Here is a 25,327-nt window from a genome sequence, read left to right on the forward strand (position 1 = left end):
CCAAAGTTTTAGAACATAATGGATGTGGCTGAGGTTTTCTACCTTGCAGGTTTTTAGGAGGGGTTTAAATGTGGTTGGGATGGGGTTTCCGAATTGTGTTTTGTTATGTGTTCTTCTAGCGCGGTGAACCCAAGTGTACAAATAAGTGACCGGGGAAGGAAAAATGTCCTCAGTAACAGGACCAAGTTAGTTGCAGAACCCTGATACCTCAGAGCTAGACGAACCACCTAGACTCCACGAAACCCCGCCCTTCGTTTCCTAACATTCCTTCACCGCAAGTTTGTCATTACCTCAAACTGTCCCAGCATTAAGTCACTTTGCCCGTCACGTGCTCTGGCCCGCGGGAGCGCCACATCGCCAGCCGCACCCCTCCACCCCCACCCTACCCACGTGACCCGGCCTAGTTTCTCCGTGCCTGGTCCAGCGCTTCGCCCGGGAAACCCCGCCCCACGCTGCGCGCTCCGCCTGCGGACCTCCACTTCTTATCCGCCCCGGCTCGCGTGTGGCCTGGGCTCCACGTGTTTTTTCCTGCCCAATGGGAGTCGGCGCCCGGGCGTGAAGGGGTGGGGAGGAAAGGGACGACTTGGTTACGTTGCGAGAAGGGGGCGGGGCCTGCAACGTCGGACAGAACGAGGGGACGCAACGGAGGCAGGCCGAGCCGCTGCCGTCGCCATGACCCGTGAGCACCGAGCCCCTTTCCTTTTGCCCTTTTATTTCCGTTCGTTCTATACTTGTCGGCAGAATCGTTGGCCTTGACTTCCCCTGAGCTGCCCAGCGAGGCCCTTCTCCGGGAGCGTTCTTTAGCTGCTCTCAGGCTTGGAGCCCGGAATCGAACCCTTTGCCCACCGCCACTTCTCGAGACCACCCCCCCCCGCCCTTTCGTTAGGAATCGGCCCTCCCTGACCTTCCGCGGTCTGAGAAGCCTTATGTTGGCGTGATAGGCCCCGGAGCCTCCTACTCCTGACACCGGCCCATCCCCCACGGACCCAAACCCACCATCTGTCTGGGCCCCTACGCCACCCTCAAACTCAAAACACGCCTCCCGCAGGCTCCTCGGACTGACCGTCCTCACTCCCCTGCAGTTTGACCTGCCCCGTGGCACCTTCCTTCCCCATCCCCCAGCAGCCGAGGCCCTGAAATGGGTCGGTGTCGAGGTCCAGGGATGCAGTGTTGGATCCTTCTTGCCCGGGATGGAGGCAAAGAGTGTGTGTCCAGAACAGTCCCGGCGTCTCACTTTTTACCTTCTTTCCTTAGGCGGTAACCAGCGTGAGCTCGCCCGCCAGAAGAATATGAAAAAGCAGAGCGACTCGGTTAAGGGAAAGCGCCGAGATGACGGGCTTTCGGCTGCTGCCCGCAAGCAGAGGTAGCCCCAGGGAGGGGAGGGATAGGGGAGACCTGGGGGAAACGGGTTATATCAGGAAAAAGAGCTACCTTAGGACTTGAATCTGGACTAGGCGTGAGAGGCAGAGCGTTATTGCTTCCTCTAGGGTTTTATTTCCTCCCCACCCTCCAAATTGTTAGTTCACAGCCTTGCAGGAAGGGACTGGGGAAGACTTCCCTAAGTCTCATTTTTTGAGTGCCCCTGGGTGACCTTAAGGGCAAGGGCAGGGAGCTTCACATTTCAAGCACAGTTGTGGTTATGACAGCCCAGTAGTTTTGTCCCTCCTTGCTGTTAGTTTCTCCTCCCTTTTCCCAACTTTCTCACTGGTGTTGCTGGGTGTGGTACTCAGCACAGAATAGAGCACCTTGGGCCTGTGTGGCCAGACTTCTGACCCTTTGGGCAACAGCCAGATGGAGACTGATTGCCTTTTGAGCCTCAGCTCTATTTCTCTTGTTCTCCTAGGGTGGGAATACAGCAGCCACATGCTGAACTTTGTCCCATCCAATTCCATCTTATCCTTTGTGCCCTTCATCCCCTGCATCTTGTCCTTTTTGCCCTCTGGTACCTCCCAGTGCCCCATCATCTCTACCCCCAGGGACTCGGAGATCATGCAGCAGAAGCAGAAAAAGGCAAACGAGAAGAAGGAGGAACCCAAGTAGCTTTGTGGCTTCGTGTCCAACCCTCTTGCCCTTCGCCTGTGTGCCTGGAGCCAGTCCCACCATGCTCGCGTTTCCTCCTGTAGTGCTCACAGGTCCCAGCACCGATGGCATTCCCTTTGCCCTGAGTCTGCAGCGGGTCCCTTTTGTGCTTCCTTACCCTCAGGTAGCTTCTCTCCCCCTGGGCCACTCCTGGGGGTGAGGGGGTTACCCCTTCCCAGTGTTTTTTATTCCTGTGGGGCACACCCAAAGTATTAAAAGTAGCTTTGTAATTCCTTGAGCGCCTGGTTTGACTGGGGATTTGGGGGGATATGGGGATGGAGGAATGACTGCCCTTTCCCACCAAAAAGGGAGAGCTCTTTTAAGAATTGTGGATATGTAGATTCAATAAGTAAAATATCACAGAAGAAGCCTTTATTTTACTATGACAACTAGACAAGTATTCCGGTTATATGGTAGAGAAATCCTCTAAAAACTATACAGACTTCTTTTCTGTGATTTTTAATTAAAAAATTTTTTGTTGTTGTTTTGTTCCCCACCCAGACCTTGAACACCATCCCAAGGATGGAGTTAAGGGCCTAAGTGGGAAGATTCCAAGACCTAAGTTTATGCCTCTCTTCCTCATTCTTCCTCAGTTTGTTCGACTGCTTGAAAGTTGGCCAAAAAAATTCTGCTGCTTACCGACTTCCCGTAGTCAGCTGCTCTCAAGTGTTCACATTCTCTTCTGTTCTGTCATTCCTCATGGAATGAGGGTGGTTTTTGTCTTTCTGCTTCCCTTGACCTCACGATCAGGGTTAAAACCTGGGGTAGCCTCTGTGCTCCTTTCTTTCTTGGCCCTGGTATGTTCTGGGCTTCTTGTACTCCTGTGCCCAGGGTTGAACTGCTTATTTTTCTTTTTATCTCCAAGGGCAGATCCAAGTCTTCAGTCCTTGTTGGTCTCTGTACCCCCACTCCCACCCCCACCCCAAGCTCAGGAACCAGGAAAGGGCTGGTGCCGCACTGTCTGCTGGGATTAGCAGTGGTTCCTGCAGCTGCTGATTTGGGAGTTAGGATCTTGAACTGGTGTGAAGACATAACGGTAGCTCTAGTGAGTCAGAAACTCTGCCCAGGGCATTAGGGTGTGTATGAACACTTCTTCCAATTCCGACATAGTATTAACTTAAGCCTAGAGGTCAGTAACTCCATTTGTGTTCCTGAGGGTACTGAGCTGGGCTGGTCAGCTCCCCTGAGCCAAGACTAGAGATATAATCTGAAGGGAATCCCTTTTTGTTAAAAGGACTTAGACTGGAGGCTGTTATCTGGTAATACTGATGCCATATGGTAGTGTTTCCTGAAGGTAAGCCGGGGTTTGGGGTCCTGGGTGGGGGTCCAACAGAGTGGTGCCAGTAGCAGGCCCAAATAGAGTAGTACACAGGCCCAGCATGAGGCAACCTTGACCCAGAATGTGGCCCAGCTACCCTTGGTGAAGGTCTTTTCCAGTTCTGCTCCCTCATAGCTGTGGAACCAAAGACTGTTGTTAAAGATATTCAGGGCCCTAGCCTTTAGATCTACCTCCCCTCAGATCTTGGAAGACCTATGTATGTCTCCTGAGAACCCTTTGGGATGGCCTTGAATTGTTCTTTCCTTAAAATAGCTAGGTTTTCAGGAGAGTATCTCCAGCCCATCTCCATCCTACCTGAACCAGTTGGTAAGGGTAACCATGATGTAGAGTGAAGCAAGGAAGAAGACGAAGTGGAAGGCAGAATAGCTGTAGGAAAGATGCTGGGCTTGCAGTGGTGGTGCTTGAGGGGTCTCTTGGTCAGTTGGCCGGGTTGCCCCATCCGTTTGCCCTGCAGAGAAGGAAGAGCTGCTGGCAAGCAGTGCTGCTGGAATACCTCTTCCCTCCTCCCCCAGCTACTTAAGGAAGGTTCTGGAGGGCTCTTTGATTTCTATCATTTCTTAGGATTCCTCACTTGACACTCACCATCCCCTGGCTCCACTGTTTCTGGGCAGCAGAAACAGAGTGAGGGTTTCTGCAAAACAAAAGGCAGCATGTTTTGGAATGAATGAGGGTGTTAATTTAGGAAATTTCCCTTTGAAAAATTGGTCTAGTGTAAGAAATGGAGGCATATCTGGGTTCAATTATAGCTTTGGCATATTAAATGGCTATGCAAACTTTGGTAAGATGTTTAATCTTTTGTGCCTCAGTTTCTCCATTTGTAAAATGGAGCAAATACCTACCTCACAGGGTTGTTGTGAGGATTAAATTAAATGAGATATGTATGTAAAGTATCTAGCACAGTGCTTAGCACATTTTGGGTACTCAATAAAAGGTAATAGCAGCTAGAATCTGAGCATTCTGGGTAGAGGTTGGTAGGATGTGTGTGTCTGTGTGTTTTGGGGGAGGGATGATGGGGATACTGAGCTCTTGAGCCTCACCTGGAACTCATAGCTGTAAACCTTGATGATCCACAAGGGCCCAAATACCTCAGCCAGGTAGGAAGCCTCATTGCTGAGAAATAAGAGAGTTCTCAAGCTGGTCCAAATAGAAGGGATTGTTTGGGGACATTGTTGCCAACTAATCTGCTGGTAATCCTCATGAGGGTGCTGTGGTCACTGAACTGCTTTTCAACGAATTTAGGAATCTGTGTGAGGGCCCTAAAATCTTAAAATCTGCACATACTTTTAAATTCTCAAGTCACCCCCCACCCCACCCCCTTCATCTCATAAAGATCATCTGACAGTGCTATTCTTAGAAACTGTCCCTGTTCATGGGGAGCTTTTCTCATTTTAGCCTTGCTATAAAGTTCAAATAAACCATGGTTCTAGACATTCTCCTGACTCTCTTCCCTTGTCCTGGGCATTCTCCCTCTGATCATTTTTTCCCCCTTCACACCTTTACGCACCAAGCAAAAAGCACACAAGCATACATAATGCCAGTGCTCAACACTGCTAGTGAGGTATCTGATATTGGGGGTTCCATTTTATTCAGGCCAGGCAGGCACAGGGTGAGATTCTGTCCTTGAAGGATTACTGAAGAAGGGTAACAGAAGAGAAAGGTGTTAGAACAAAGAGCTGGGTATTTGGCAGGAGCAAAAAAAGTTTTAAGCACTGGTTGTCCTGGTCTACAGGACCTTACCTCTCTCTGGAGGACGGCTGGACAGTGCAGAGAAGGTCAGATACATGATATAGCAGCTGATGATAGAGGCTTGTAGAAGGCCAGAGCGGGGTTGCTCTGAGGAGAATAGGTATTGCTTTAGTCTACAGGATTGTGATTTTCTTAACTCCTACCCCCACATCCACTTCTTTCTCCATAACTGGAGGGAAGGAGATTCCTTTTAGGAATCCTTTAGAAAGGCTAAGGAATTTGGTAGAATACTGGAAGAACATGCCACCCTGCCCCCAAATCTGGAATGTTGTAGGGCATATACCCACTGAGGCGGATGCAAGGAGCGATGGAGAGGAAGGAGAGGAGGCCACAGAAGCAAAGGTGCATACTAAGCAGCATCTTGTTAAGAAGGCAACCAGCTGGGTGTGTGTAGTGTTGGAATAGGAGCATAGCTCCCAACCCCGCCATGCTGTAGAATCCTAGGGTAGCCAGCAGCACAGCTAGGAACCAGCTGCAGTCTTGGGCTGCACCTGTCTGCCTAAGGAGGGGGAGGTGGGCAATGGTTTAGAGCTCCAACTCTTGTTTTTACCCATTACTTTTCCCCTTCTTGCAGAAGACTGGTGTGATTACTCATCCCATCCAGAGTCATCACACTCTTTAATTAAATTTATTTTTTTGTACTGGGGATTGAATCCAAGGGCACTCAACCACTGAACCACATCCCCAATCCTTTTCATTTTTTGAGACAGGGTCTCACTGAGTTGCTTAGTACCTTGCTAAATTGCTGAGGCTGGCTTTTGAATTTGTGATCTTACTGCTCAGTCTGCCCAGGTGTATACTACCGCACCAGGACATTGTTGAGTTTTTGATACTGCTTATTGGGAAGCCCAGTGATCTGTTATGTCCTTTACCCAGCCTTTTATTGTTAGGACTATTTTATTTAAGTTGTTCATGCCTGTAATCCCAACTACCCCTCTCCCCCTACTTGGGAGGCTGAGGCAGGAAGGTTGTAACTTCCAGGCTAGCCTGGGTGTCTTAACAAGACAAAATCAGAAAGGGTTGTGGGTGTAGCTCAGTGGTAGAGCAACCCTGGACTAGATCCTCAGTACTGCAAAAAAGGAAAAAAAAAAATTAATGCATGTTAATTGTACAAATTAACGGGATTCATTTTTACATTTTCATACATGTGGTTTGATTTGTGTCTCCCCTCTCTGCTGTCTTCTTTTGCCCCTCCCCCAACCACTTGCCCTTCCCTTATAGTTTGCTCAGCCTTTTGGAATTCAGTAATGCCAGACAGCCTGTCCAGAAACAGCCTTTAGGGTTATGTGCCCCCATACCAGTTCTTGTTCCAGGAGTGGGCAAAGGCTGTAATAAGCACCAACTGTAGTAGGATGAATGTGAAGCCTCCACAGATGCCAATGTAATGCCAGGCTGCAAGATGGACACCAGGGAGAGAATGTAGCTGGTCATATATATCACTGCTTCTCTTCCTACCCACTCTTCATGTTAGCCTTTAGCCTATTGCTGATTGGGGTGTGAGATGGTATACCTGGGAGGAGATGCTCATCAGGGATGCAGAAGGCAGCAGCACAGAGACCTAACAGGAACAGCACCTTGAGGAACCAGAAGCTGGTTAGGAGGGAGAGAGAAAACCAGACTTAGAAAAAATAAAGGAGAGTGAATACTGCCTAATGGGAAATAAAGCAAAAATATGGAAAGTATAAGTAAAGGAAGGGAGGGAACAGGCCCACTGCACTTTAAATTTGAATTCAAAGTCACCTAATAACATCTAGGCAATGTTTTATACTTTACAAATGGTTTGCATACAATACCCTCGTTATCTCCACATGAGAGATGCAAAAGAGGATAAGTATCTGACTTATGGTCACACAGCAAGAACAGTGGAAGCAGGGACTTAAACCTGTTTTTTGTCTTTTTACAGTGTTATTCATCCAGGAATTTCCTTTACCCACCTTGTATCTACTTTCCTCTTCTGTCCCCTCCCTGCCTAAAAAGTACACACAAACCTATTATGCAGCTGTGCCCGTGGGCTGGTAGGGGAGTGGAGGTGGACCAGTAGTACAGCCTGTAGCAGGTGGAAGGTGGCGGTTCCTGCACATATTCGATACACAGCCCCAGAGCCACTGAGCACTGGACAGGCAGAATGACCAAACAGGTGGGAACACAACCCCGAGGGCATCTGGATCTGAAGGGAGTGTGAGAAATAGCACGGCAAATCAATTCAAGCTAGGTACCTGGTTCTCACTGGTATCTCCACTGCTTTGCTCCTTGCCCCCAATCCAAATTTTGTCTATTTCAGCATTTCTCATATTTTCCCACCTTGCAACCTGCCACCTTCCACTTACCCCATGTGCCTCACCCCAGACCCTTTCCACCACTGTCCTTGACAGCAGGAGGCAGCAAACTGCTGAGGCCCCTACATGAAGGAGGATGTAGAACAGGCGGCTACAAGTAGACTCTGTGAGAGAGGGCCTCCTAGAGTGGCAGCCGCTGGTACAAGGAACAGTGCCACAGCAGGACATCTGGGGACAGACCAGATAACAGGGCAACAAGGTGATTTGCTGAGAAAAGGCAAACATTAATGTGTATGTGAGTTAACCCATGAGGTTGAAATCCAAAAATTTCCCTTCCCTTCCTTTTGCATAGGAATTCTCAATTTGATTCTGAGCTATTTAGGATTGTCTTCCAATGACCACCAGTAAGGCTTTCATCACAGAGCTTGTGTGCAGGCTTAAGCTATTGACCTTTCCCTAGACCTAAAACAACTGGGGCTGAGAACATGGGAAAAGAGGTTTGCCAATTACTGAGGCAAAGAATAGAGATTATAGAGAAGAAAAGAATGCCTATCTTTATTGGCTTCTACAGGTTTTCCAACCCAGCTTCAGCCATCCTATGCTTTCAATTTTTCAGATAGTCCTTGCTTAAGGGAGTTTTCAAGCCTACGTGCCCATACTGGGTGTGGTGGTGGTGCATTCCTATAATCCCAACAGTCTGAGAGACTGCGGCAGGAGGATCACAGGAGATTACAAGATCAAGGATTCAGCAGTTTAGACCCTGAGCAACTTTGTGTCTCAAACATATAGAAAGGACTGGGTTAAGTACCCCTGAGTTCAATCCTTGGTACCAAAGAGAATAAATAAAAATCAAGCCTATGTGCCCATTCACCCTCTCACCTGACAGAAGGGGGTTTTCACTATGACTCCACTGTGCTGCTGTGCTAGGCCCACGGAGGTGCTGGGACCTGTGGTGGACTTTGCATCCACCATCTTTGTCCCAGGGATTAGGCCTAGGTCCACCAGATGGAGAGTAGATGAGAAAGTAGCAGCTTCTTCGGACTTCAGCCCATTGGACTGCTGCTTTGCTGGGGCTGGTCGCCTAGTCCAAACACCAATGGGGACATCAGGAAAATCTCCAAAAAGTGGTAAATACAAATGCCCTTGTGAAGGTGCTTTCTTCTCAGGGCCTCACACCTAAGGCCACTCAGACTGTTTTACCTAGATTAGGGAGTAGCTTCCTGGGGATTAGCATCCTTAATAGGGTTAGGATTAGACATCTTCCATCCTGGTTGGACACAGTTCCTGGTGTGCAGTGGGGGGATTATTCCTAGATAATGAAGAGGGAAGGATGTCAACCGGGGTGGTCTGGAGTGGTGACAGATTAGGTCTAAAAGAGAGCCTTGCCGGAAATACTGTACAAACCCGAAAGGAAGTCTGTGAGAGGAATTCCTTTCCTCGCTGAAACTTCTAGAACTGGGGTTATGAAGAGGGTGTGGTCCAGCGTAGGCCCCGCCCCTTCGCTGGGCGGAAGTCGCGGTCACCGGATGTTATCATGAAGCCGGGCTCTGCAGCGGCGCGGTGAGATCAACATGGCGACCGAGGGGGACGTGGAGCTGGAGTTGGAAACCGAGACCAGCGGCCCCGAACGGCCCCCCGAGAAGCCACGGAAGCATGACAGTGGTGCGGCGGACCTGGAGCGGGTCACCGACTATGCGGAGGAGAAGGAGATCCAGAGTTCCAATCTGGAGACGGTAAGGTTGACCGGGAGTGTGTCCGGGTGGTTTGAGCAGAGGGACTCCTGTAGGTAGAAGCCTGCGTTCCAGCTGGGAATATAGCTCAGTTGATAGAGTGCTTTGCTAGCATGCGTAGGGACCTGGATTAATTGGCAACTCATTTAGGAAGTCCTCCGTTTGCTCAAAAGAATTTGGTAGAAATTGGGCCTCAGGTGCACAGAATTGAATTAAACAGCACCTGGCAGCACTTCGTGGAAGAAAAACATATATAGCCTTGTGGCGGTTGTGCTGAGCGGTTCCGATCCTCTATACTTTCCTATAGGCTATGTCCGTGATCGGAGATAGAAGGTCTCGGGAACAGAAAGCCAAACAAGAACGGTAAGTCTTAAGTGCGAAGCCATTCTTACCAGTTGCTACTTATGCCCCCAACAAAAATAAAACCACAGTTAAGCCTTTGTGCCGTCTTTCAACTCTATTCACCAGTTCCTGCAGATCGAAGGTTTACAACCTGGGTTCCTAGGAGTTTATGGTCGAGGTAGAGAATGAGGACTAATGTACATGAATATTTTCAGGGAGAAGGAACTGGCAAAGGTCACTATCAAGAAAGAAGATCTGGAGTTGATAGTGAGTAGTAATGCCAAACTAGTGTATGGGCAGGGGAGGTTCTGCTTAATTTGGGTTGTTTCCTGAAATAAGTGGAGTCAAGTTTAATGGCACATTGATGTCTCTGGGAAGACCTAGTCAACACGTAATTTATCCTTTTCCTGCAGATGACAGAGATGGAGATTTCTCGAGCAGCAGCAGAGAGGAGCTTGCGAGAACACATGGGAAACGTGGTGGAGGCTCTTATTGCTCTGACCAACTGATATGTACTTTTTCAGGCATATTTACAGGATTAACTTATTGCAATAAAGACTTTTTTTTGCAGTTTTGTCATCTTGGATCAAGTGTATTTATACATAGTTTTTGTTTTAGGGAACTTACGATGGAGTATACAGAATTAAAGCCATCCCTCCTTCCAGAAGACTTTTTTTGGTAGTGTTGGGTAGGAATTGGACCCAGGGATTTGTGCATGTGAGGTAAACACTGTACCAACTGAGCTATACCCCCAGTCCCCTCCAGAACACTTCATGAACTGATCCTCAGCAGTATTCAGAGTACATTTGGAGTCTCAGCAGAGTTAGTGTACCCAAAGTCACATGTCTCCAGGATAGCTTATGAATAGTTAGGAAGGACAGGCACATCCTAGGAGCCACTGGATGGGTAGGAGTAAACCAAACCAGTTCATAGGCCTCTGGAATTGGAATTTTAAATATCTAAGGTGTGAATGTGGGAAGAGTAGACATCTAATAAGGTTATTTTAAGATTTAATTATATGAGGGGCAGGGAGGCCTTATATAGAATTGATCTGTGAAAGATTTGAATTCTGAACTATAAGACTTCCCATTTTCTTTGTGGTACTGTGGATTGAACTCAGGACCTTGTGCATGCGAGGCAAGCACTCTACCAACTTAGTTATATCCCTATCCCTGACACTGCATTTCTAGAAAAGTTCAAGAATTTTGGCCAAGTCACAATTGCTAAACTTGTTTTCTCAACTGTAAATACTACCTTATAGGCTGTTGTAAGAACTGATGAGCTGGTAAATGTAAAAACTTTGACTGGTTCCTGCCTCAGAGTGGACACACAAGTGGCAACTGTGCTTTCCCAAAAGAATTTCAAGGCCCTTTTTCATTTTGGTTCTAGGACAGTTTATAGGTTATATTCCAAATAGTAACTTGATATTTAGGCTCACGTTTAGTAACTCATATTTGCGCTTTTTTTTTAATACCAGGGATTGAACCCAGGGGCACTTAACCACTGAGCCACATCCTCAGCCCACTTTTTAACATTTTATTTAGAGGCAGGGTTTAATTTGCTGGCTTTGAATTCATGATCATCCTGCCTCGGCCTGAGCAGAGTAATTCTTCCAGTGAGGCATTTTAAGAATGTGAAAAGATCTTTTTTTTTTTTGAGATGAGGGTCCCACTATGATGCCTAGGGGGTTCAAGCAATCCTCCTTACTGGCCTCAGCCTCCTTACTAACAAGCCACAGCATGCAGCCCTGTACCTGGCTCAGTCTGCCTTTATTGTGCTGGGGATTAAGCCCAGGGCTTCACACATGCTAGGTAAGTGTTCTGCCACTGAGGTACACATCCCCAGTGCCCTTCGTCATTTTTTTGAAAGTTTTTCCACTGGTAAAATTTCATTTCTTAAACCCTCAGAATTCTTGGTACTTTGCTAAGCGCATGGCAATTAGTATGATGGATGGTCCTGGATTGCTACTCAGGATTGCTCCCCACCCTACAAAGAACAAGATGATAGTAGGTATTTGGACTCAATAAGACACATGCCCTATTTCATGAGTTAATTTTTGTTCTATGTATAGCTATAGTTCAGAGGAAGGAAAATCAAATATCTGTGTTTACACATGAATAAATCTGGATGCTACTGAATACCTAATCCTAGATCTGAGTTTGTTTCTGAGGTTAAAGGGGATGATCAAACTAAAAAACCCTCTGCTTGACAATTCCCTGCTTTTATTTTAGTTAATAGGTAGTTAATACTTGTTAGTTTGCATATTTTATTCTCCAGTATTATGCTAAAAATTCTGGGGTATATCTTTTATTTCTTGACATACACAAAAGGATAAAAAGTATATTCATTTAGAAAAGTTGCCTTCAACTAAAAATGCAAAACAGGTTTCAATGAACTTAGATTTCCTGGTATAGTACTCCTAACCCTAAGGTAGAAGTATTGCATTTTCCACTTAATACACCCACATTTCTGACACAAGCTAAGTGGATGGATGGAAGAAAACGGAATACTCCCAAGTAAATATGGGAAGCCACAGCAGAGACACCTAAGATTTCTCAGAAACTGTTAAGTGGGCAGCTTCTATTCCTACCTGGATAGTGCTTTTCTGTGGGTTTCTTATATCTTAAGTCCAAACCTCACAAAGCACCTTCAAGGACTGGACTACCTAGTAATAGGTACGGCAGTAAGTCCAGTAAGGTGGATATAAGAACCACGTGATAATGGTAAAAGAATGTCAAGGACCAGATGCTGAGACATCTCCTTGTGTCCCACAGTTAGAATAAATAGTTGAATCCTAGGTTGTTTTCCGCTTCTTGGCAGATGGTCGCTCAAACACATCTCGTACTCCTGCTGCCTTTTGTTTAAAGAACTTTGTATTCTGGGCACTCTCCTGGCCCCATGCTGAGTCAAAGGAGGTGGTATCTTGATCCACAAGGTGGGTATATTTGGTACGACCAGAACGTCCAAAGTTTTTGACCTAAGGGAAGGATTGATGATGAGTTATATCACTGAACACTTAAGACCCAGCTCCAGTCCTCAGTACATTACTTTTTCTTTTTATGTTGACAAAGAGTCCCCATACCTGCATGACTTTAGGAAGAATGGTTTTGTTGAAATGATCCTCCAGAGTTGGTGCACTAAAATCTCTCTTGTATACTTCCTCATCCTCATCCTATAAAAAAAGAATATCAGTGTTATGATTTTATTTCCCATACAAACACACAAATTTCTTAAATTCTGCAACAAAGAAACAAAGGAAATAGGGTATTGAGCTTTTCTTCAAGAGATTCCTATTTGAGAAGATGATATTCTTTTTTCTATTAGATTGTTTCTCCTTCCTAAGTGTAGATACTTATTGAAGGTTGGCCTAGTCTCTGCACTTATTTACTCATGACTTCCACTCTATAGGTCTCTTAGATCCTCAATCCTAAAATTCCAGTCTTCCCCCTCCCCACAATATCAGAGAAACTGTACTGAAGATGAGCTACATCCTCAGTTATTTTCATTTTGAGTCAGGGTCTTGCTAAGTTGCTAAGGCCAATTTTTTTGGGGTGGTGGTGGTGGTGTACTGAGTATTGAATTCAGGGACATTTAACCACTGAGCCACGTCCCCAGCCCTATTTTGTATTTTATTTAGAGACAGGGTCTCACTGAGTTGCTTAGTGCCTCGCTAAACTGCTGAGACTTTCAATTCTCCTGCTTCAGTCTCTGGATCTGCTGGTATTATTGGTATGTGGCACAGCACCTAGCCAATCGAACAGTTTTTGTGCCAGGTATGGTGGTGCATCACCTGTAATCCTAGCAACTTGGGAGGCTGAGGCAGGAGGATTGCAAGTTTAAGGCTAGCCTGGGAAATTCAGACCATTTAAAAAAAAAATTAAAAAAGGGCTGGGGATGTAGCTTGGTGTGCTTGTCTAGCAGGTATAAGATCCTGGGTTCAATCCCAAGTACCACAAAGAACAAAACAAAAGAACCCAATTTTTATGAGATCTGCTTCCTTCTTAGGCCTGAAAAAATCCCTCATTTAATCCCAGAAGCCATTTTAATTTCACTTCTTGGCCAGATAAGAAGAGTCAGTATTCGAATATGTCAAAAGACTGTCCTGTTTTTTTAGCCAACAATGTATTGCTTCTTAAAAAAGTTTGATGATGATGATGATTATTTTGAGTACTGGGGACTGAACCCAGGGGTGCTTTACCACTAGGCTACACTGCCAACTCCCACCTACCCTTTTTAAAATATTGAGATAGGATTTCCTCTAGTAGCTGAGGCTGGCTTCAAACTTGAGATCCTCCTGTGTGCTAGGATTATAGGCGTGTGCCATTGCACCTGGCAAAGCTTGATAATTAAAGCTGCTGACTGCTTAAGCAAAACTACTTTCTTACTTTGAAACAATACAAGAAATAATTTATCATCACTAGTGACAAGAAAACCACATGTGCTTAAAAATTGAGGGTTTGATACATGGAACTTAGTTTTTAAATTTTTTTTTATTTTTTTGGTACTGGGGATTTGATCCCAGGGGTATACAACCATTAAGTCACATCCCCAGCTATTTTTTTATATTTTATTTAGAGACAGTGCCTTGCTAAGTTGCTGATGCTGGCTTTGAACTTCCTGCCTTTGCTTAATATAGGTGAGTACCACTATGCCTGGTAAATAAGCTAGTTTTATGATACAAACTCCTTTAACATTAGGAAATAATTTAACAAACCATATACTATCAAAAGTAGTAAATGCAATCAATTATTTCATTGCCTTTCCTGCTTTTCCTTTTTAAGAAATTATCACTGGTACTAATTCAAATAATTTTTTTAAAGTCCATGTCACTTTACACAGCTTTAACAAAAGTGCTTTTTTGACCTTGGTTTTTATATGAAGAACAATGATAATGACATTCAACATAAGGGTCAGATAATTAACCATTAACAGGCCACCTTCTGTCAGCTCAGAATGAAGTGAACTAAACGGCCACCCAAGTATGAACTAATATATAGCTATTTACAGACTCTGATTTTTATATGATCCAAGCTTCTCATTTGGCTATGAAATGAGAAGGGTGCTTAACCACTGAGCCACAACCCCAGCCCCTTTTATATTTTATTTAGAGACAGGGTCTTACTACGTTGTTTAGAGCCTTGCCAAGTTGCTGGGCTGCAATCCTCTTGCCTCATCCTCCCAAGTTGCTGGGATTACAGCTATGCACCACCATACCTGGCTGAAATAATGATTTTTAAGTGGTTTGGGGAACCTAATTATTTTAGTATCTATATAGATCCCTTTCTTTTCATTTTCTTAATTATTCTATTATATCATTTCCTTTTTCTGGGAGCTGAGGCCAAAACAGAACAGATGTTGCTGCTGTTTTCTACAAACCCAATGCTTTTCTCTGGATTTATATCCTTCTCAGGTAAAAAGCAAATGAGAAGGTTGACTGCTAGAAATAGAAATAACATTTCAGGACAGTTTATTCTCCATCTAGAGGAAAAAAGGATTCTGAATTATTCTTATTGCTCAATTTCCTGATACCCATTTCACTTACCATGAAGAAGGCACCCCGGTGATAGTACTTCTGTAAAAACTTGTATTTGCCTTTAACAGCTTTGTTGGTGATGACTTTGCCATTTGCCCGAAGCTCAGCTCGCCTCTCTTCCTCAGTCAGGTTTCGCATGCGTTCAATTTCTGCTTTCTCCTTTTCAAGCCTGTTAAGGTAGCAAAACTATTTATTAGTATTTATCTAGTGTTAGAGTGGTTAGGTTCTACCTTGCCACATGGTGTCCTGCATCACCCTGGTACTCTGCAGAGTCCACTCAGCAAGAAAGCTCTCACTAAGTAACCACTAAGCCACATCCCCAGCCCTTATTTGTATTTTATTTAGAGACAGGGTCTCACTGAGTTGCTTACTGCCTGGTCATTGCTGAGACTGGCTTTGAACTTGTGATCCTCTTGCCTCAGCCTCCTGAGCCACTGGGATTTCAGGCACGAGCCACCACGCCTGGCTCTTAAAGTCTTATTTTGAGATAGGGTTTCACCAAGTTAGGTGAGTGGCAGTGGCACAGGCTCAACAAACCTTAATGACTAGTTCTCTTACTCTATCAATTCACCCAAATATTTATTTCCAATCTTCCTACTCAAAGCTAGTTGAAAAGAAAAATATCAAAAATTACTTAAAAGGTCTAGAATGAATTAAAGTTCTTCCCACAGAGCCAACAATGGTTACTTCTAATGGTGGCTCTGGTAAATGGGGCACCTTCTATAAGGGGTGCTGTTGAAGTTAGGAGGAAGACAAAATGCTGGGCAGATAGGGAAATGGGCCCCTGGGTGACTTCCTGGGCAGCAGAGCAAAAACAGAAGCTGCAGTTTTTTATTTTTTTTTTGTACCGGGGATTGAACTTGGGCATTCAACCACTAAGCCACATCCCCAGGCCTATTTTGTATTTTTATTTAGAGACAGGGTCTCACTGAGTTGCTTAGCTCCTTGCTTTTGCTGAGGATGGCTTTGAATGGACGATTCTTCTGCCTCAGTCTCCCAAGCTGCTGGGATTACGGGTGTGTGCCACTTTGCCGGGTGAAGCAGTAGGTTTTTGCTCAGAAACTTGCATAAGGTTATTTTTAAATCAGGACATATATGACCTGGAGTCCACAGCCTCACCAAAGAAGGAAAAATGTGTTATCGATATTTGATTGGATTAAAGACTGCAGGAATGCCTAGTGGACACTGAGAGCCTTTCACAGGGATTGGGCATAGGGCTGACTTCCTTAAACCTATAGATCTATATAAACCCATAGACAATAGCCATCCATTGGCATCCCTCTCTTGGAACTCCTCCCTTTTAGGGAGTTTTGCTTTCTATTTACTGTAATAAATCCTGTTATTTTGCTAAAAACAAAACACAAACCCTCCCCCGCAAAAAAATCCAACCAAGAATGGGGCTGAGGATGTAGCTCAGTAAAGGGAGCCCCTTGCTCAGCATGCTTAAGGCCCTGGGTTCAATCTTCAGGGTCACAAAACAACAACAAAACCAAACCAAAATCCAGGTGTGGTGGCACACATCTACAGTCCCAACTTGGGAGGCTGAGGAGGAAGATCACAAGCTTCAGGCCAGCCTCGGCACATAAGTGAGGCCCTGACCAACTTAGTGAGACTTTGTCTCAAAATAAAAAATAAAAAGGGCTGGGGATGTGACTTAGTGGTAAAGCCCCTCTGGGTTTAATCCCCAATACTGAAAACAAACAAAGAAACCAAGCAGCAAACCAAACCCATCCCAAGAATGGAAACCATAGTAGGTGACAGGCCTCAGAGCTACAGTACTGTTACTAGAAAACCTGTTCCATCAGCAGCATTACCAATCCCATTACTTACGCTTCTCTGTCTTCTCTGTCCCTCTTGATTCTTTTTAGCTCTCGAACTTTCCATGCCTCATATTCCTCCTCATCATTTTCATCGTCAGTGTTGAGTGCATCCAGTGCAGCCAGGGAACGCTTATTCTCCTCCAGCTCTTTCTTGGTCTCCTCTTCTACAATCTGGATAAGGAAAACAATTCAGATATGCACTTCCTTATCCTCAGACAAACCTAATTACACCACTCTTTGCACTTAATCCTCACAACCACTCCCAGTACCTTGAGGGTGTACTTTCGCCTCTCTTCAGCCATGCGCTTTGCTTCCTGCTCCAGCTCTTTCTGTTTCAATGCTTCAGCCTCCCGTTCTTGAACTGTCACTCGGTCCTTCCTGCATCACAGAGGTCCTGTTAATTGCCCAGAGTCCTTTGAATGGATCTCTTTGTTCCTCTCAATCTAGTCCCATCCAAATCTGACAAAGCCAAACAATCTTTGACAAATATATTTGCAAACTGTCAAAAACAGAGGCGTTCTCACAGATCTTTAGTTCACCAAAATTATGTTCATTCTTGAGGTTTGCCTAGATAATAAGAAGCCTGCTGGATTATAAGTAATAGAATTTCTAGCCATTAGGAAATAGAATTTTTTTTTTTTTTTTTTTTTTAAGAGAGAGAGAGAGAGAGAGAGAGAGAGAGAGAGAGAGAATGAATTATCTTTGTTTGTATGTGGTGCTGGGGATCAAACCCGAGCCTCACGCATGCCAGGCAGCGCGCTACCGTTTGAGCCACACCCACAGCCACAAATAGGAATTTTTTTAAAAAAATATTTTTAGTTGTAGATGGACACAATACTTTTATTTATGTGTTTTTATGTGGTGCTGAGGATCAAATCCAGTTCCTCACATGTGCAAGGCAAGTGCTCTGCCAGAGCTACTACCTCAGCCCAGAATTTGTTATTTAAACTTAATTTCATGCTTAAAATATACAACCTTGAGCAGATAAGTGCTCCTTAACTGGAAAGAGAGATATGAAAACAAACAGGCTTCCTGCTATACCATGCTACTCCTCAATATCTACACCCTGGGCACTGACCTAAATGCTTAGTACTTAGATTTGGATGAACATGGGATAGAAATGAGGCTTTTACTATCAAACCTAGAAAGAAGTAACTATGTAAACTCTGACCTGTTTTGTGAGATACTTACTTTCGAATGAAGACTGGCTTAAGGCGAGGCTCCATCTCATCTTCACTGTCTGTGTACTCTTCATACTCTGACTCTGATTCTGACTCCTCCCCAGAACGTCCTTCATCTTCTACCTCCATGACTTCCATTTCCTCATTTTTTCTCTCCTGTGCTCGTTGACGCATCATTCCACGGCGCCGCTCTATTTCCTATCAAAGCATACATCTAAGCTTGTTATTCAAATGGTCTGTACTCTATAATGGCTTTTTTTTTTCCTTTTTTTTTTTGGTGCTGGGGATTGAACCCAGGGTCTTGCACATGCTAAGCGCAAGCTCTACCTCTAGGCTACACTCCTGAGATGGTTTTTTATTTTTGTCTCATCAAGTTCAACAAATTCTAAGTAAATGAAATTTAGAACCACTTTATTTTCAATTTTATCTCTAATAAAGAGGAAACACTATCACAATTCTGCCAAAAGCAGTCATCTTGGCCTTTATGGCCTCAGCAAATGAATACTGGCACTGGATATGGTAGCACATGCCTGCAACCCTAGCATCTTGGGAGGCTGAGGCATGAGGATCACAAGTTAGAGACCAACCTCAGCAACTTAATAAAACCCTGTCTCAGATTAAAAAATAAAAAGGACTAAGGATATAGCTCAGTGGTAAAGTACCTCTGGGTTCAATCCCCACTACTTAAAAAAAAAAAAAAAAAAAAAAAAAAGGTAAAGAAAAAAAAATAGGATCTTCCCACCAATTTTTCTTCTGCTCAGGAAAAAAACCTCCCATTTCCCTTTACCACACCTCATCATCAATTTCTTCCTCCTCTTCTTCACTGGTATCTTCTCGTTCCATGCGCCAAGCATCTCCTTCTACTTCTGAGTCACTTTCTCCTACTACTTCAGGTTCTACTATTTTCCGATGTCGGGCCAATCTGAAAAACAGGATCTCCAAGTGTATCACCAATGTCACAAAAATAGGAAAATCCACCACATTTTCTTACTTGCAGTACAACCTGATTTGCCTTCATTAATACGAATGTCTCTGAGATGTAACAACTGAGGTAGAGATTAAAGAAACTATACAAGAATGTCAGAGCAAATAGTCAAGTTGGGCCTAAAACACCATGTGTTCAGGCACCGTTTTGGGGGCACAACAGAAAACTCACATGACACAGAGGGACATTTTCAATAACTCAAGGTAGTTTACACTTTCAACATTAAATCATACTATATTATTTTCAATGACATAGTATTTTAGTGAAATAATTTTTGATGGTTGCTGTGACAAATTCCTGAGACAATATGAACAGTAAGAGTTCAGGACCTATGGCTCTGTAAGGTAATGCCTCAATTAATTCACAACATACAAATCCCCTCATTGGAAGGCTCTCTTTCTAACATGAGATCACTTCTTCTTTGTTTTTTTTTTAAAGAGTGAGAGAGAGAGGGGGAGAGAGAATTTTTAATTTTAATTTTTATTTATTTAGTTAGTTATTTATTTTTTAAAGAGAGAGTGAGAGAGGAGAGAGAGAATTTTTTAATATTTATTTTTTAGTACTTGGTGGACACAACACCTTTGTTTGTACGTGGTGCTGAGGATCGAACCCGGGCCGCATGCATGCCAGCAGGCGAGCGCGCTACCACTTGAGCCACATCCCCAGCCCCATGAGATCACTTCTTAAGTCTTTTTTCCTACTTTATCAGTGTCATTTCCTCTCACTGGGGAATAAGTAGGTGTTACAACCAATTTCTCAAGTTTTATAAAACATCTTCATGATAAAAAGACTCCCTTTAATGAACAAACAATTGTCTCTCTATTCTTTGAGGAGTTGGGATGAAACCCAAGACCTCTTCCATGCTACAAAAGCCTTCTACTATAGAGAAATCTCTGGAGCCTCTTGGTATCTATTTTCTATTTCCTTAATGAGTTAATTAAGATCCTTAGGGTAGAAGTTACCTGCTATTTTCTGAAGCTGCCACTTACTGGCTGTGTATCTTTCGTCATATTATTCTCCTAATTCCTTTGTGCTTCACTTTTCTCATTTGTAAAATAACAACAACCTCATAAGGTTATTGTATGGATTATAAGAATTAGTAAATATAATCTACTTAGAACAGCATAATTGGCACATATAAATATTATTCAAGTATTATGTATTAGTGATGTTATTAATTAACCTGCAGAGGTTCAGATCCAGGGAAGTATAACCTTAGTCATTTACCTTTCTTCCACATCTTCACTAATACGGTTCTGTAAACGCCGCAGCCGGGGATCACTAGATGAATCCTCCTCTTGTTCCTCCGGTTCTGCTTCTTGTTCTTTGGCTTTCTTAATGAATTGAAATTCTTCATCCTCCTCATCTGAAGACTCCATAGGGGCATAGTCTGGCCTCTTTCCAGATACATAACGTTTTACCTTTACCTTCTCCATTGAAATCTCACCTGGGCAAGAGAGATAACATAATAAGTTAACATAATAAGTCAGTAGTCTTTCCCAATGTTCTTCAGCCCTTGGCCTCTGCAGGTAGCGCCTGAATTTCTGGTAAATAAGGGTTTAAACAGAAGAAGAGAACCATTACCCAATCTCCTATTCATCTAATGGTGCTTTCCAACAAAGGCCAACTCATGGAAAAGCATTCTTGTGATTACTCTCATGATAACGAAGCTTACCTTGCGTACAATTAAGTGAAGGAAGGTGAGCAGTGAACCAGTAGAAAAAAACTCTATTCCCACCATAAATTCATGCTACTCCATTTCAGCTATAACCTTAACAGTGCCCAGGATATAGTCAGGATGATAAGTAGGAACTTATAAAACTAAAATATTGGTTGGACATTCTTTTAATTTCCTTTGGAATTTCCACAGCAGCATTAATAAAAGATTACCACATAACCTAAAATTCTAATATTATTTATTTCCACCTTCTTTCCTTTAGCTTTTGTGCCATCAAATCTGCAAGAGTAACTTCTTTTACACATACAAACAATTGCAGTGAACAGAAAGAGTGAAAACTAACCAACTTCTTTTATAAGATAAGCAAATCCTGATAACCAAAGGAAACTCTGGGTGAGTTTCACTTACATACAAAAATACTCTCTCCCCAGATCCTTACAACACACACAGAAAACCAAAACTCTAAATCATCCTGACCTAATAGGAGTAAACCTAGGATTTCAAGAATGGCTTAACTTTAGAAAAGTAGTGGGGGGCAAAAGGAGAAATATGCTATTTTTTTTTTAGACTTAATGATTTTTTTTTTTTTTTTTTTGTACTGAGGATTAAAGCTAGCTCTACCAATCAGTTACATCTCCACCCCTTTTTATTTTCAGGAAGGATCTTACTAAGTTGCCTCAAACTTGCAATCCTCCCACCTCAGCCTCCTTAGTCACTGGGGTTATAGGCATGAGACTGGAGAGATCTATTTCTTAAATGAACAAACAGTGAGCATCCTTATGTTGTACCCATTATACTTTATAGTTAACCCTGTATTATGATTCTAACTTGGACAATAATAAATATATAAATGATAAGGACTGAAAAGGAAAAAACTACCATAATTTCCAAGTTTATCATTGTCTCCGCAAAAATACAAGATAACAAGACAAGCTAAACAATTCAGGAAGCTGGTTGCAGTGGAGCACACCTATAATTCCAGTGGCTGGGGAGGCTGAGGCAGGACGATCTTGAGTTCAAAATAAGCCTCAGGGGGCTGGGATTGTGGCTCAGTGGTAGAGTGCTCGCCTTGCAAGACCAGGGGTTTGATTCTCAGCACCACATAAAAATAAATAAGTGTGAAATAAAGGTTTTGTGTCGAACTACACTAAAGAAAACACAAAACACAAAACCTAGCCTCAGCAATTTAGCAAGGCCCCAAGCAACTCAGCAAGACCTTGTTTCTAAATAAAATACAAAATAGATATAAAATAGAACTGGGGATGTGGCTCAGTGGTTGAGTGCCCCTGAGTTCAATCTCTGGTACCAAAAACCAAGCCAAAACAAAAACAAAAAACCTGTATGTATATAAAAATAAGTGAATGGGGCAGCTGGGGTTGTGCCTCAGTGGTAAAGTACTCGCCTAGCATGTGTGAGGCACTGGGTTCGATTCTCAGCACCACATATAAATAAATAAAATAAAGATCCATTAACAACTAAAATAAATAAATAAATGAACAAGAAAAAGTGTTTGGGTCCGGGGACATAGCTTAGTTGGTAGAGTGCTTGCCTTGCATGCACAAGGCCCTGGTTTCAATCCCCAGCAACACCCTTCCCCACCACACACACAGTGTATTTATGTATAACTATGTATAATTAGAAAATATTGTTTAAAATACCATTTACATCGGCAACTACTCAATACCAAGAAATAAATTCCACAAGTAAAATAATGCCTTTAGGAGGAAAAGTATAATTTTATTCAAAGATATAAAAGCTCTAAATAAATGGAGAAATATATCATGTTCAAGGATGAGACGATCGTAACTGTGCCTGAATTATCCTATAAATGTATAATCTATAATCTATAATTTTAATGCAATTCCATTAAAAGTTGCCCCAGGCTGTTTCTAAAATCATATAGAAGGATAGGAGGCCGAAAAGAACTAAGATAATTCTGATGAAATAAAATGGAGAGGGTAAAGGCGGAGGTGGTTTGTACCAAAGAGCAAGGTTTAAAGTTATAGTAAATTAGGGACTTGGGATGTAGTGAAATGGTAGTGTGCTTGCCTAATATTCATGAGGTCCTGGGTTTAGTTCCTAACACCACTACCTGTCCCCCCACCATGGTAGTCTAATTTGTAACAAATTAGAATAAAAAATTTTCTAAAAAAAGTAATCAGCTGTATTCTGGAGGCTGAGGTACGATTAATTGATCCCAGGAGTTTAAGACGAGCCTGGAAGCTGGGCACAGTAGCATATGCCTGAAATCCTAGCAGCTTGGGAGGCTGAGACAAGAGGATCACAAGTTTTAGGCCAGGCTCAGAAATGTAATAAGGCCCTAAACAACTCAGCAAGACCCTGTCTCAAAATAAAAAAATAAAAGGCTAGGCAGTAGGACTGAGGCTGTAGCTCAGTGGCAGAGCGCTTGCCTTGCATGTGTGAGACAATGGGTTTGAGTCGCAGCACCACACAAAAATAAACAAATAAGATAAAGGCATGCAGTCCATATACAACTGCAAAAAAAAAAAAAAAAAGGCTGGGCAGGTAGCGCAGTGGTAATTCCTTGGATTCAATCCCCACTACAAAGAAATAAAAAAAAAAAAAAAAAAGAAAGATCCCATACAATAAAGTGTGGATGAATGTCTTGGAAATAAAAACTATGAAGTTCTTATAACTTACTTTGGAGAACAATTGGTAACAGATAGTAAAGTTGATGAGTTCTAGGACACTCCTCCCTAAGGAAATTTTTACATAAATGTATCACAAAGCCAGACATGGTGGCTCAGTCTTGTAATCAGTGGTAAATTTAAGGGGTTGACGCAGGAGAATCATGAGTTCAAAGTCATCCTCAGAAATTTAGTAAGGTGCTAAACAACTCACTGAGACCTTTCTCTAAACAAAATACAAAAAAGGGCTGGGGATGTGGCTCAGTAGTTAAGTGCCTCTGAGTTCAATCCCCAGTTCCAAAAAAAAGGTATCCAATAGATACATTTAAGAATGACAACTGGGGGCTGGGATTGTGGCTCAGTGGCAGAGCGATCATCTAGCATGTGCAAGGCCCTCAGCGCCACATAAAAATAAATAAATAAAATAAAGGTATTGTGTGCAACTACTTCTAGAAAAAAAAAAGAGTGACAACTGGGGCTGGGGTTGTAACTCAGTGGTAGAGCACTTGTATAACATGTGTGAGGCACTGGGTTTGATTCTTAACACCTCATATAAATAAAGACCCATTGACAACAATAACAACAAAAAAGGATGACAACTGCAGGCTTCTGCAATAAAAGGAAAAACAACATGGCAACAACTAACTACTAACTACCCATCAGGAGGGAATAAATTGTGGTTTATTTACTTATATAATGGAATTTAAAAGCAGTTAAAATGAATGAAATTGATATGTATTAAAAAATTCTCAAAAGTCATGTTGAGTTAAAGAAAGAAAAAATGGTGTAGTTCTGTGGTAGAGCATCTGACTGTCATGCAGAAGGCCTGGGTTTAATGAACAGCATCCCCCCCGCCCAACCACCAAATAGGCAAGTTGCACAAAGTTTGATACAGGATAGTTAAAGAATAAGAAAAAAAAATGATATTCTTTTCCGACATTTTTACTGAAAAAACTTTGGTCCTTCCTACATCTGCACTTATTGAAATCATACCCGTTCTTTAAGGATCAAATTAAATGACACTGTCTTCAAGAAGCTTTTCTTGATTACCCCAATCTGCTTGGCATGTACCTCTTTTTTCATGTCTTACATGCACTAGAATATGAATGACTTAAAGTTGGGGCACTACCTCACACAACTTTCTATTCGAAGACACGGTTCCCGGCCTGAACGAAGTTATGGTCTTCGAGGGGAAGACAGACACGTAAATAACTACAATACTTGATAAGAGTTATCAAAGCAGTCTAAACAGACTGCTATGTAAGAAATTTGTGGAGGCCAATAGAATAGAGGGGTGCTTGCCGTAGGAGAGCAGACAGGTCACAAGAACAAGATATGATGCAAAGTAGATCCCCTCCTCAACCCAGACAACGCGAACGGGTGCGACTTTAGTGTGGAAAGGCAGAAGAAATGAGGCCAGCGGGGTTTGGGTGGCCAGCCGGGGGAGTTTTGGAGGATGCCGAGGCTGGCAGAGGTAAGATCTGACTGGGAGAGGGGTGAGCACAGTTACCTTTCTCATTGCGAACGGGGACGGCCCCAGCCGTAGACTGAATGGGCGGTTGCTTCATGAGTGCGCTTGGGACCGACATGTTGATTGCAGCGGTGTTGATTCCCGAAACTCGACTGATTATAAGCAGCGAACACTAACAACGAACAGCTAAATTACTTCCCACCTAGGTACGCCCGGCACAACAGCACGACTGATAGAAACTACTTTTACGTCAGAGCTAGGTAAACCGGAAATGTGTTACGAGAGGATTGTGGGATTTTGGAGGACTTCTGAAGCGCAGGCCGCTTAAAAATTGAGTCTGTTATTGCGCATGTCCTTAGGCGCCCCTCCCCCGTCCCCACCCCTCCTCCAGACCCCCACCTCTCCGTGCCTTCCGGGTCCTCAACCTTGCAGAATTTGGAATTCCCTTCTGGTGGGAAGTTGCTTCCTTTGGGTTTGGCTTTAGGGCAAGGGAGTTTGA

At 43.4% G+C, this 25,327-nt stretch overlaps 4 protein-coding genes across 6 annotated transcripts; 2 read left to right on the top strand and 2 right to left on the bottom strand.

Annotated features, from left to right (window-relative positions):
• The first annotated feature begins 576 nt into the window (after positions 1 to 576).
• Positions 577 to 2,312, top strand: Serf2 (small EDRK-rich factor 2). 2 transcript variants are annotated; one of them, XM_076850712.1, is made up of 3 exons: positions 577 to 679; positions 1,255 to 1,363; positions 1,954 to 2,312. In XM_076850712.1, exons 1-3 carry the CDS (start codon positions 673 to 675, stop codon positions 2,237 to 2,239), a joined length of 402 nt encoding a protein of 133 aa, XP_076706827.1. In that variant the 5' UTR covers positions 577 to 672; the 3' UTR covers positions 2,240 to 2,312. The 2 variants fall into 2 exon arrangements, with proteins under 2 accessions (XP_076706827.1, XP_076706830.1); XM_076850715.1 differs by having other exon boundaries at positions 1,977 to 2,312.
• Positions 2,313 to 3,306: 994 nt separating this feature from the next.
• On the bottom strand, positions 3,307 to 8,412 carry Serinc4 (serine incorporator 4). The gene is made up of 12 exons (XM_076849394.1): positions 8,320 to 8,412; positions 7,492 to 7,668; positions 7,153 to 7,331; positions 6,675 to 6,754; positions 6,463 to 6,556; positions 5,452 to 5,663; positions 5,156 to 5,251; positions 4,923 to 5,049; positions 4,456 to 4,528; positions 4,001 to 4,049; positions 3,713 to 3,866; positions 3,307 to 3,532 (listed from the first exon to the last, which is right to left on the bottom strand). Exons 1-12 carry the CDS (start codon positions 8,410 to 8,412, stop codon positions 3,307 to 3,309), a joined length of 1,560 nt encoding a protein of 519 aa, XP_076705509.1.
• Hypk (huntingtin interacting protein K) lies at positions 6,599 to 10,091 on the top strand. Of its 2 annotated transcripts, XM_076850716.1 has the most exons (4): positions 6,599 to 9,173; positions 9,478 to 9,533; positions 9,728 to 9,779; positions 9,926 to 10,091. In XM_076850716.1, the coding sequence occupies exons 1-4, from the start codon at positions 9,012 to 9,014 to the stop codon at positions 10,019 to 10,021; spliced, it is 366 nt and encodes a 121-aa protein (XP_076706831.1). In that variant the 5' UTR covers positions 6,599 to 9,011; the 3' UTR covers positions 10,022 to 10,091. The 2 variants fall into 2 exon arrangements, with proteins under 2 accessions (XP_076706831.1, XP_076706832.1); XM_076850717.1 differs by lacking the exons at positions 9,478 to 9,533; positions 9,926 to 10,091 and having other exon boundaries at positions 8,991 to 9,173; positions 9,728 to 9,787.
• A 1,712-nt stretch (positions 10,092 to 11,803) lies between these two features.
• Positions 11,804 to 25,072, bottom strand: Mfap1 (microfibril associated protein 1). The gene is made up of 9 exons (XM_076848516.1): positions 24,868 to 25,072; positions 20,259 to 20,478; positions 18,839 to 18,968; positions 18,057 to 18,244; positions 17,135 to 17,243; positions 16,876 to 17,036; positions 15,055 to 15,214; positions 12,595 to 12,684; positions 11,804 to 12,489 (listed from the first exon to the last, which is right to left on the bottom strand). Exons 1-9 carry the CDS (start codon positions 24,944 to 24,946, stop codon positions 12,307 to 12,309), a joined length of 1,320 nt encoding a protein of 439 aa, XP_076704631.1. The 5' UTR covers positions 24,947 to 25,072; the 3' UTR covers positions 11,804 to 12,306.
• Between the last annotated feature and the right edge of the window lie 255 nt (positions 25,073 to 25,327).

This window comes from Callospermophilus lateralis, chromosome 3, assembly GCF_048772815.1.
Source record: "Callospermophilus lateralis isolate mCalLat2 chromosome 3, mCalLat2.hap1, whole genome shotgun sequence".
Taxonomy (NCBI): domain Eukaryota; kingdom Metazoa; phylum Chordata; class Mammalia; order Rodentia; family Sciuridae; genus Callospermophilus; species Callospermophilus lateralis.

Excerpts from the sequence above, each read along its gene's own strand:
- Hypk (XM_076850716.1), top strand. The coding sequence starts at position 9,012 with ATGGCGACCGAGGGGGACGTGGAGCTGGAGTTGGAAACCGAGACCAGC. Across the intron at positions 9,174-9,477 it reads AGAGTTCCAATCTGGAGACG|GCTATGTCCGTGATCGGAGA; the intron begins GTAAGGTTGACC and ends ACTTTCCTATAG. Across the intron at positions 9,780-9,925 it reads AAGAAGATCTGGAGTTGATA|ATGACAGAGATGGAGATTTC; the intron begins GTGAGTAGTAAT and ends CTTTTCCTGCAG.
- Mfap1 (XM_076848516.1), bottom strand. The coding sequence starts at position 24,946 with ATGTCGGTCCCAAGCGCACTCATGAAGCAACCGCCCATTCAGTCTACG. Across the intron at positions 20,479-24,867 it reads CCCCGTTCGCAATGAGAAAG|GTGAGATTTCAATGGAGAAG; the intron begins GTAACTGTGCTC and ends TCTCTTGCCCAG. Across the intron at positions 12,685-15,054 it reads ACCGGGGTGCCTTCTTCATG|GATGAGGATGAGGAAGTATA; the intron begins GTAAGTGAAATG and ends CTTTTTTTATAG.
- Serf2 (XM_076850712.1), top strand. Across the intron at positions 1,364-1,953 it reads GCTGCTGCCCGCAAGCAGAG|TGCCCCATCATCTCTACCCC; the intron begins GTAGCCCCAGGG and ends GGTACCTCCCAG.
- Serinc4 (XM_076849394.1), bottom strand. The coding sequence starts at position 8,412 with ATGGTGGATGCAAAGTCCACCACAGGTCCCAGCACCTCCGTGGGCCTA. Across the intron at positions 6,755-7,152 it reads CGGGCACAGCTGCATAATAG|CTTCTGGTTCCTCAAGGTGC; the intron begins GTTTGTGTGTAC and ends CCTCCTAACCAG. Across the intron at positions 5,252-5,451 it reads CGCTCCTTGCATCCGCCTCA|AGCAACCCCGCTCTGGCCTT; the intron begins GTGGGTATATGC and ends TATTCTCCTCAG.